The sequence below is a fragment of the Megascapheus bottae genome, unplaced genomic scaffold (assembly GCF_031878675.1).
Source record: "Megascapheus bottae isolate mThoBot1 unplaced genomic scaffold, mThoBot2.hap1 HAP1_SCAFFOLD_77, whole genome shotgun sequence".
In the NCBI taxonomy this organism is placed as follows: domain Eukaryota; kingdom Metazoa; phylum Chordata; class Mammalia; order Rodentia; family Geomyidae; genus Megascapheus; species Megascapheus bottae.
Genome location: NW_028327771.1, coordinates 66772 through 77530, shown reverse-complemented (window position 1 = coordinate 77530; position 10759 = coordinate 66772). Strand labels below are relative to the sequence as shown.

General features: G+C 39.9%; 1 protein-coding gene and 1 pseudogene across 2 annotated transcripts; both read left to right on the top strand.

Annotated features, from left to right (window-relative positions):
* Nucleotides 1-8: 8 nt before the first annotated feature.
* Nucleotides 9-7376, top strand: LOC150039213 (uncharacterized). 2 transcript variants are annotated; one of them, XM_090327945.1, is made up of 4 exons: nt 9-85; nt 3584-3812; nt 5353-5394; nt 6965-7376. In XM_090327945.1, the coding sequence occupies exons 1-4, from the start codon at nt 21-23 to the stop codon at nt 7007-7009; spliced, it is 381 nt and encodes a 126-aa protein (XP_090184071.1). In that variant the 5' UTR covers nt 9-20; the 3' UTR covers nt 7010-7376. The 2 variants fall into 2 exon arrangements, with proteins under 2 accessions (XP_090184071.1, XP_090184073.1); XM_090327947.1 differs by having other exon boundaries at nt 20-85; nt 5320-5394; nt 6965-7371.
* Nucleotides 2202-3197, top strand: LOC150039214 (mitochondrial carrier homolog 2 pseudogene; annotated as a pseudogene).
* Nucleotides 7377-10759: the final 3383 nt, after the last annotated feature.

Here is a 10759-nt window from a genome sequence, read left to right as displayed (position 1 = left end):
GAAAGTGTCTCACGTCACCCATGCTTGCTCCTGTAATGATCAAGAACACAAGATGGCATGGGGAGGACTCGATGCGAGTAGTGAGGTAGTTGTCTCCAGGAACTGATTCTGGATATAGTAGCTGTTTGCATGCAGTTCCATTATACATGTAGACATTTGTGATGACTGATCTCTCTGAAGGCTGAAGAAACACTAAAACCTATGAATTAGTACCATTTAAGTGGCATACTTTGATACACAGGACAGGAAAATACACTGATAAAAGGTCCTCCAAACCAGGCACTGAGGGCTTACTCTTGTAATCCTAGCTACTCGATCAAGGTTCAAAGCCAGCCCTGGCACAAAAGTCTGTGAGATTCTTATCTCCAACTAACCACTAGAAAGCTGGAAGTGTGCCATAGCCTTGAGCGGAAGAGCTCAGGGACACCGCCCAAGCCCAGAGTTCACGTCCCGTGACCAACAAAAAAAGAACGAAGAAAGGAAAAAAGAATAAAAAAGTGTCCTCCATGAAAGAGACTGCCAGGTTACATCAGATACATCAGGTTCTTAGAGAAGTGTATTAAGGAATTGAAAGTTATAAAACGTGTAGTTCTACTAGTCATGTTCAAAAATAATAAGGGATTTGTTTTTGGTAATTCCCAGAGATGTGAAGTAGACATGTGGCCTAGGTTTATTAGCCACTTTGATCTCTTCTAAGATTCAAAAGTTCAATCTGAGATCTATCCAGCTGTATCCCTACCTCCTCCAGAGGTGCTCATGTCAGAGCCCATTAGCCAGGGATTCTGGGTGAATTTATTTCACAGGCACTGGGTTAACATGGAAAAACCAATCAAGAATAGGCTCTAGATATCCAACCCTGCAAATAATGCGGTTGAATATATGTCTGAAAGAAGCTTTAGAACAAGACCATGGCAAAAATAGGTCTCTAGAAAACTGCTCACCAAACAGAAGAGGTGCAAGTCCTATAAAAAAGTCAGGGATTGTGGGTGAAAGCCAGACAAAGAATGATATTCAGCATCTTCAGGAAGTTTGTCCTCCTACACACGAGACCAGAAAATCACTGCTCACAGCAACGTGAGTTAGAATGAACAAGCAACATGTGACACCATCTACAGAAGGGACCTCGGCATGTAAAGGATTTTGTAGGTTTGTCTACAAGTACAATGGCAGGAACAAATACCATAGAAGTATAAATGATCTCCTTAAATAGGTAAGGGCTGGAAATGTACATGAGGGAAATGAGTTTAGCCTTGAAAGGCTGTGGAAACTGGAAGGGGAGGGACCAAATGTCAGAGATTGCTGCAAGTTCAATAGGAGTGGCCAGACGCACAAGGGAAAGGTGTGGCCACTGTTTGTAAGTGGAAGTGATGAGCAAAGCCAGACGATTCCTCTGCTTGGGATGGTTTTCCACGCATGCTCCTCAGAACTCAGCCTCCTGATTGTCTGGGCTTACAGAAGTGAGCCATTGAAATCATTGTTACAGTAGCTGTTTTCATGAAGTTCTGGGCTTTGCATGGCCAATGCTGTAATGCTTAAATATGTGTTTTAATTTGGTTTAGAGCCAAGGGCATGTTCAAAAGGGTTCAGAAAATTTAATGGAAAATCAGATTGAATGCAGGCTTAAAATGTTCGAATCTCAAGTTTCTCAACTAAAACAAGGACAAGAGATGCACAAAATAGAGATTCAACATTCCAAGGAGTTCTGTGTAGAGAGAATAACCCACAGAGAGACTCAACAATATGAACTCAGCAAGTAAGTAATAAACTGAGAATGACAGAACATAATCCAAGGTCAGTGACTGTGTCTCTAGAGAAATGGTTGATGACATTAGTAGGCTATGAGACATAAGTACTATGACTTTGGAATATAATTGTTAGTAAATTAACTTGTAAAATGTTACTCAAAAATGGGTACTATTATTTTCTTTATATGGATTTTCCCACTTAACTCTCTTATATGATGAATTTATTCTCTTAAATTATCTGCTACATATTCAATGTTAGTAATTAAGAAAGATATGTTGTTGTAAAATTCCTTTGCAGATTTGATATAAGTAGAAATGCTGAATACAACTGTTTTTTTTTTTTGCAAGATTCTACCCTAATTATTTCTCATGGGGATGGAGTTAAAATACTTTTAACTCCAAGGTGACAGACACTAGGGTTAGTCTTTTAAACTAAGACTGGAATTGGTCAATTCAGCGGCTGCATTTTTGTGTGTGGCCACTTGAGGGAGGCTGGAGATAAAATGCCTTTAGTGTCGCTCATCTGGGTGGGATATGTGCCTCTTCTTCCAACCATAGGACAAAATATTTTTGGGCAGCAAGTACGTCAGCTTCCTGGTCTCTTTTGTTATGCTCAGCACATTGCAAGCATCGACGGGAAGCATGGCTTGTTCACAGGCTTAACTCCAAGACTGTGTTCGGGAGCCCTTGGAACTGTGGTCCGTAGACACAGGAACTGGAAGTTTCCGTAGAGAAGCCTCATGTTCCTTTGACCAAGTTATCAAAGAGACAACTCGAGAGATGATGGCTCATTGTGCTGCTACCCTCATTACACATCCCCTCCACGTGATCACTCTGAGATGTATGATACAATCCATTGGCAGAGAATCCAAATACTGTGGACTTTGTGACTCCATAATAACTATCTTTCGGGAAGAGGGCTTGCTGGGATTCTTTTCGGGTCTCATTCCTCACTGCCTAGGTGACATCATTTCTCTGGGGTTCTGTAACTCCCTGGCCTACCTCGTGAACACCTATGTACTGGACAGTGGGGTTTTTACCATGAATGAAATGAAAAGTGATTCCCAAGCTGTCACAGCATACTTTGCCGTATGTTGACCTATCCCTTTATGCTTGTATCTAATCTTATGGCTGTCAACAACTGCAGGCTTGCTGGTGGAGCCCCTCCTTATTCCCCACTGTATACTTCCTGGATAGATTGCTGATACATGCTGCAAAAACAGGGAAATATGAGCCAAGGAAATAGCTTGTTTTTCTGGAAGGTCTCCTGTGGGAACTCTTATTATTATGACCTGAGAATGTTAATTTGAAGATGTGAGGCAGGGACAGTGACATTTCTATAGTCCCAGATGCACAGAATTATGGGAGAGAATGTTGATTTCTATACAGTGTGGCATGCTTTTTAAATAATCATTTAATCTTGGGAAAATGGAAAAAAATGCCTTTGGTGTTTCTCTACTGCAGTGAAAGGAGAAATGAAGAAGGGGTTAAAATATTTCCTTGTTGAGTATGAAGGCAAGTGGAAGACAGAAGGGGCAAGTCCTGTCAGGCCTCATTGAAGATAGATAAAAGGAAGAAACTGCTCAAGAGCTTTTAAAATGGTTTCTGATCCTGCATTCAGCTCTTATTCGTCCCAGAGGTTGTGACTGAATTATAACTCAGTGACAAATGCTCGTTTCCGCTCATAGTATATACATAGATGATGAGACTGAATGTTTTCTAGTTCTTGGGAATATTATCTAGAAACTTTTAAGTTGATTTGCTAAAAGGAAATTGTTCCTTAGGCGTTCTTTATTGACTAACGAAATGCTGGTATTTGTCCTTGGCAAACTTCACAGGACTGTGGACAGCATGAAGGAGGCCATTGAAGGAATTTCCTTGGTGATTGCACACTCTCAGTCTCTTGCCCATACTCCTGTCACAAGGCCTAGCAGCGAGGGCTGTTCTATGGAAAACCTTCCACGTGATGCAGAATTGAAGGGAAGTTTCCCTCCTCGAGAAAACCATGTGACTTCTTCCTCAAATGCATACACTTCAGTTGAGAGCCTGGACCAGTACCTGAGCAGGGTCAGTTGCATTTCAATATGTTCCACTGGCTTGCAGTATTTGAATGATTGTTCTTCAGTTTTTGAAATCCTGACTTGTTTGACTGCTTTGTGTTCAGTTAATATTGCTACCATTCAGTGTTCATAATAGAATTGGAGATCTGGGCATTTTTTAAAACTTCAAGCTCTCATGCTGAATCTCTACAGTTATTTTGTTGTTGTTGTTGGTATGTCTTTGTTGTTTACAGTGGTGCTTCCAATATCCTCCATACCTGTGCTCTCCACTCTCAGAATAATTTCAACAGTTGTTCTGGTTTCATTCATAGTTATCAAATAGTATACTTAAGAGCATTTCATACATGTCCCATACCTTCTTCTGTCATGTCCTCACTCCCCACTGCTGTCCCTTCCCCCAAAAGTTCCTCTTGTACATTCCTGTTATTCATCTTTAAAGTCTAGATTTACAAGATAGAGAGAACCAGTGACATTTGATTCTCTCAGTCTGGTATATTTGGCTTAACATGATAAGCTCTACTTCTATTTTCCTGCAAATGATATTACTTCATTCTTTATAGCTGAATGATTTTCTGTTTTGGCCACATATTGTATTTATGCGTGTGCTCCTTGATGAACAGGTACTTGTTTTGATTCTGTGTTTTAACTCTTTTGAAGAGTACTAATATAAGCACAAAGGTACAGTGAGAAAAGATATGTTTTGTGTAACTTGCCTCCATAAGGATATGGAAATTGGCATTTTAACTTTCTGGGGAAGCTGCATCTGAATTGGTTTGGAAATGAACACTGCTGTCTAGACACATCACTGACCATGCTTACTACCTGCGTGACTTCACCTCACAGAACCTGATTGTCCTGCACCATCTCAAGCTTACCATCCACTCTTGAACTCATATGCTTACAATGTCAGCAGAGAATTTTATAGACCTGTAAACTTAAAAACTGAACTTTGTTTCATGGATAAAATTGTGTCATTTGTTGACCAACATTTTTTGTTGTTGTCAGTTGTGGGACTTGATATCTAGGCCTGGGCATAGTCCCTGAGCTCTTTAGCTCAAGGCTACTGCCATATCCCCGAGTCACAGTGCTACTTCCAGTTTTCTGGTGGCTAATTGGAAATGAACAACTCACAAACTTTAGTGCCCAGGTGGCTTTGAACTGCAATCCTGAGATCTCAGCCTCCTGAGTAAGTAGGATTGCAGGAGTGAGCTATGGCATCCAACTACAAAATTTCATAATTACAATGTTCTTGACAAGAACAAGTTCTCCTAAATAACATTTATTATTCTCATTCTTTTGGAAGTGATGATATATTTCCATTGAATTTTAAGGAAATAAGTGAATTTTACCATACTCTATTTCCAACTTCCTGTGCCACACTTGTGAGCTCTATTCTTTGTCTTTAAATTCTGTCATACCATCACTAGAATGCCTGATGGTTAAGTGAGTAGTAATAAATAACTTCTATGTTAGGGATGGCAAGCTTAAATTATCTATTTGTTTCTCCTATTCAGATTCTGCGCTTACTGTCCTCCTCTCATCTATAGGTGTCATGTAACCATTTCATCCCACCTTGTGATACAGACCCGGTAAGTCCCCGTGTGTGCACCCCTGGAAATGTGCAAACTGTGACACATGCCAGTCACTGCTGAGTGTGTGAGAGTACATTGATGACAGTTTTGCTATTTATCCACTGTTTGAATATTTCTAGACCAAGATTAAAAATTACAGAAGCAAAATATTTATTGGAACACATAGACAAAAATGTCATGTGACCCAGCTGTTTAGCCATTTACATCAGTGAGCCTTGGCTCAGAGCTCTGATGGGACACTCTAGATGTTTGAACACACAGAGAAGTCACACAGGTCTGGGTTAAAAATGAAATTCAGCCACATCTTCCTGTTCAGCTCCTGCCCAAATGGGCTTATAGAAGGAAAAAAATGAAAGATGCCCAAACATGTTTTAATATATAATTCATGATATCCTAGCTGGATAGTGTTTGTTTTGTTTTGTTTCAGAGTTTTTCATCTAAAAAAAAACAAACGAGGCTCCAGGTATTCATGATACACAGTCATTTACTGGACTCATCTGGCACAAATGAGGAGCACACAAAAGCTTTCTACTTCCCCATTGTTAGGCTTAGCACAAATGTGGAATATTCTCCTTAGCACTTAGCAGAAAGATTACAGAATTATTTTTCAAGAAAATGATGATTGAGTATGAAAAATGAATACATTGACCCAAGCAAGATGTAGGGGAAAATAATTTACATAGTTGGAGGCAAGTAGGTTTTTGCTGATTTTTAATGGTATACAAATCATAGAATGTTTACATAGAATCTAACGGATATCATGTATGCATGATTATGCTGTGTGGAATTTGACTTTTGACTTTGAGTCTTTGATATTCTTTTATTGTTGGGATAATGTGTAGAAGGGTTACAGTTACATTCATCAGTTAGTAGGTGCATTACTTCTCACACATTGATACCCCTTCTTTTGTTTTTGTTTCCATTTCCCTCTCTCCACCCCCTCCCAGTCATCTTGTTTTCCCTCTTCCCTTTCCTATTTCAAATAAACAAATAAACATATATATAATATACCAGACAACGAAGTCAGATACAGTAACAATATGAGATTAACCAAAGGACAAAAAAGAAAAGATAAATAGTACATTAAGAACAACAATCACACAAGATAAATCTCTTGTTTCCATATCCTAGAGATCCTTTCATTTAGTCTCATCCTATATGACTTCAGGTACCTAGGTTTTACACTATTGTAATCATCTGCTAGGAGAGTCCTAGATGTGTACTAATTATTACAAATGAGGGAAACCATTGAGCCTATAGATTCCTTTGGGTCTGGATTACTTCACTTAATGTGATTGAGTCTTTGATTTTCTTATTCTTTGAAATATCAGATTTCATGAGTCCTGATCTAGGAAGGGTTCAATGTTAATTTCCCACTCACAGCTTCAATACTCTTTTAGAATCTCTCTCTCTCTCTCTCTCTCTCTCTCTCTCTCTCTCTCTCTCTCTCTCTCTCTCTGACTCTCTATCTCACACACTCATACACATACAGATACACACATACACACACACAAAAGGGTTTAAAGTTCAGAGTTAATTCATCTGTTTTAAATATTTTAAACTACAGTCCTCTTTTGTTCCTGGAAACAAGAAGAATGCCCAAGAGAAGTAAAAGATTGCTGTGATGCCAGAAATCTTTAAGAAAAAAGCAAAGGAATATCACAGAGCCTCATGTAAAATGTGACAAAAAGAAACTGTTTGCCCAAAGGATGCTGTGAAAGGCAAAGAAGAAGGTGTTCATGAGTACCCAGGAATGTCCCAAACTGAGATCTGAATGCCTGGTACAGCACAAGAACCTGGCCAACTTCTAGATACCTGGGCAAAACCAAATTGGCCTTTCACATCAGAATCAGAAATTTCAATGTAGTGAGCCTAGAGTTCCTAAAGGTTTTACAATGTGTCTGTTTTGATAGATTCCAATAACACTTTCGTTACGCTCAATAAAGCTTCCATTATCATGCTTGTTACACAACAAAAGACTTTTAATTTCTACTTCTTGTTATTACTGCTCTTACTCCTCGGTAGAAAGATGGTCAGAGGTGGTAGATGAGTTTGGGAATAGGTGGAGAAAAGTGAGATAAGATAATGTTGGGTTATTAATAGAAGAGAGGAACATTGTTTTCGTTGTTGGTGGTGGTTGGTGGGGCTTGAACTCTGGGCCTGGCCATGGTTCCTGAGCTCTTTTCTCTCAAGGATAGTTCTCTACTTTGAGCCACAGCACCACTTCCAGTTTTCCCAAGCCCTAAGTTTAAGCACTGGGACTGGCAAAAAAAAAAAGTTGGGACTGGCAAAAAAACGTTGGGACTGGCACTATCATTTTTTCCTCTGGAAGCACAGATGATAGTTTAAGTCTATAGTTTTCAAGAATACAATTCTAATTAATCCCAAATAACTACAAAACCAAACAACAACTAAAACTTCAAGCCTATCAAGTTCAGTTAAGTTTTGGGGGGCTTTGGAGGGTTTATTTATTTTTTGGTTGGTCATGGGGCTTGAACTCTGGGCTTGGACCTGGTTTTGTCCCTGAGCTCTTCAGCTCAAGGCTAGCTCTCTACCACAGTGCCACTTCCAGTTTTCTGATGGGTTTAATAGGAAATAAGAATCTCATGGACTTTCCTGCCTGGGCTAGCTTTGAACCTTGATCCTTAGATCTCAGCCTCCTGAGTAGCTATGATTACAGGTGTGAACCGCCAGCATCCAACAAGTTCAGTTTAGTTTATCTTGACTTTTCAGATTTATCTCCTACTCTTTTGAGGAAAGAGTATGGTGAGCAGTTATGATGGGACAGTTGGGTAGATGGACTCAACAGTTCTTGTTCTCTAGTGTATGGGGGAACTCTGGTTACCAATAATTATACATACCAATACAGATAATAGAAAAAATTGGGGGTTTGTACTGATGGATATGCTGTTTACAGAGTAGGCCACAACTATTTACAACTATGTACCAAATAAAACACTTAACATTGTTGTAAATCGGTGAATCTATTGGATAAATCCCAGAGTTTGATGATCGTAGCCGTGACCACTGATTTCTCAACTGCAGTTGAGATTGGAGGTGGTAGGAGGCTGGGTTTGTTTCATTTGTGTTTTTAGGAAGCAGCCCTTTGCTGTTTTGAACTGTGATCTTCAGATCACATCCTTCTGAGAAGCCAGAATTACAGGCTTGAGCCACCAGTCCCCAGAACACTGTTTTTGATGCAAACCCCAGAGCCTAGAGTTAAACAGACCTAGCTGTGATCATAGCTCAAATCTCCCTGGAAGGCCCAACCTTCTATCTCCTTGATGCTTTCTCTCTGGTGATCTCAGCCAGACACTGTAGAGTGCATCCCTGTTTCTATCCTGTGAAGAACAAGACAACAACTTCAGCCTCTGGGAACACACAGGCTCCTTTTTTGAGGCTTCTTCAGTTCTTCTTGTATCCCCATGAGTCAAAACAGAGGAGTGCCATGTACAGAGAAACTTGAGGGTCTTTTATTGAAGACAGTGGGCCTAGAGCTGGCTATTTCCAAAAAGATTCTCTCAACCAGGAAGGGAAGTTGAGCTGGGTTTTGAAAGTCAGCAAAGCTTAATTGGCAGCGAGGCTAGCTTCTGACCAATTAAGCAGACAACTGGGGCAATGAGGAACCAGCAAGAGGTGTGCTTTAACTCCAGGTGGCCAGAGGCCAGGACTGGGTTAGATAGTTCATCCCCCCCTTAGTGGTAACTAATGGAAACATTGGTTTAGTTTGAAGTCATTCTCAGTTGTTAGGTAAGGTGGTATAATGGCTGAGGAGGTACCCTGGGGTAAAATTTGTCCTGGGTAGTCACACCTGCTCTTGCCACACAGTTTCCATTCTGTACCACACAGCTCCCGTCCCTGTAGAGGCTGACATCCACACATGGCCATGTGGTTCTTGCAGGCCAGGGTGAGTAGGCTGGCTAAGGTCTAGCAGGGCTGGACTGTCATGAATGGGAGCCTCTGGGTTGTCATCAGAAAGAAGTGGGGCTGGGTTTAGACATCTCATAGCTTATGACAATGAATATACTCCTTATGAGTATATTCAAACTTGTCATCTTAATGTAAATAAGGCTTCGTGTTTACCTATCTAAACATTGAAATCGATCAATGACTTGCAGAGTTCTGTTATTAACCACTTCATAACTTAATATAAAATTTCTATTTAGTGTTTGCTTTTAACCTTTAGTGTTTGATTTTCTGCCTGCCCCACAACCCCCAGATATCTCCCAGATTCTTGAGCACTCACAACAAACACTTAGAAACCGGTCCTATGTACTCTCCACAGACTCAGGAAATGCTTTGTTCTTTGGATGAACAGTACATCATCTTAAAGGAAATGACACTGGCCATTTTTACACAGAACTTATAAAGCTTCAGAGAAAAGCTTACAGAAGTTGTTTGTTCTGGATCTTTTCCTAAAAGGTTTTTTTGTTTTATTCTCCCCACCCCCAATTTTAAGGTTTTCACATAAAATCCACAACTAGACAACAAAGATCAGTAAGGGGCTTAAGGAGAACCTAAATGTTTTCTTGAACAAAAGTGGAACTATCTTTTATTTTAACTCATCATCTCATAAACAGAAATGTCCAGGCTATGGCTTTTAAAACATCCGTCCCTTAGTGTCTTGCTTTGCTTCTATTTTAATGTGTCGGAATTAATCTTAGATAAAATGAGCACGTTTGGGTCATTTAAATAGCATTCTCTAAGTTGTGAAAACTAGCACATGTTTTTGAATCTTCAATTCATGGTGGTTAATTCTTTAGTAAACATAGTTTTGAAAATGTTTAAGGACATTTACCTATGCAAATTCATCATCACAACTCAGGACCCCATCTGAAATGGCTTGGATTATACATAAACTCACTATAAAGTAATGAAAAGTAATAATGATGGTAATAAAACTAGATGAGGTTTAAAAAAATAATGGCTATTTCAATTAGAACAAACACACATGGCTGTAATCCTAACTACCCAAGAGGTTGAGATTAGAGGACCATGGTTCGAAGCCGGGGGGCAGAAAAATCTGTGAGATGCTTATCTTCAATTAACCACTCAAAAAATGAAAGTGGAGCTGTGACTCAAAGTGATAGAGCACTAGCATTGAGCAAAAAAGTCAGGAACAGCACCCAGGTCTTGAGTTCAAGCCCCATGACTGACAAAAACAAAAACTCTTTCCAAGGGGAAAAAGTGGGAGAAAAACATGGGAAGGGGTAACAATGTTCAAGAATGCACCTTGGGTTGGGAGTTTGGCTTAGTGGTAGAGTGCTTGCCTAGCATGCACAAGGACCCGGGTTCAATCCCTCAGTACCACATAAACATAGAAAAAAACATAAATGGGGCTGAGGCTCAAGTGGTAGAGCTT

Excerpts from the sequence above, each read along its gene's own strand:
- LOC150039213 (XM_090327945.1), top strand. The coding sequence starts at position 21 with ATGCTTGCTCCTGTAATGATCAAGAACACAAGATGGCATGGGGAGGAC. Across the intron at positions 86-3,583 it reads GACTCGATGCGAGTAGTGAG|GACTGTGGACAGCATGAAGG; the intron begins GTAGTTGTCTCC and ends CAAACTTCACAG. Across the intron at positions 3,813-5,352 it reads TGGACCAGTACCTGAGCAGG|GTGTCATGTAACCATTTCAT; the intron begins GTCAGTTGCATT and ends TCTCATCTATAG.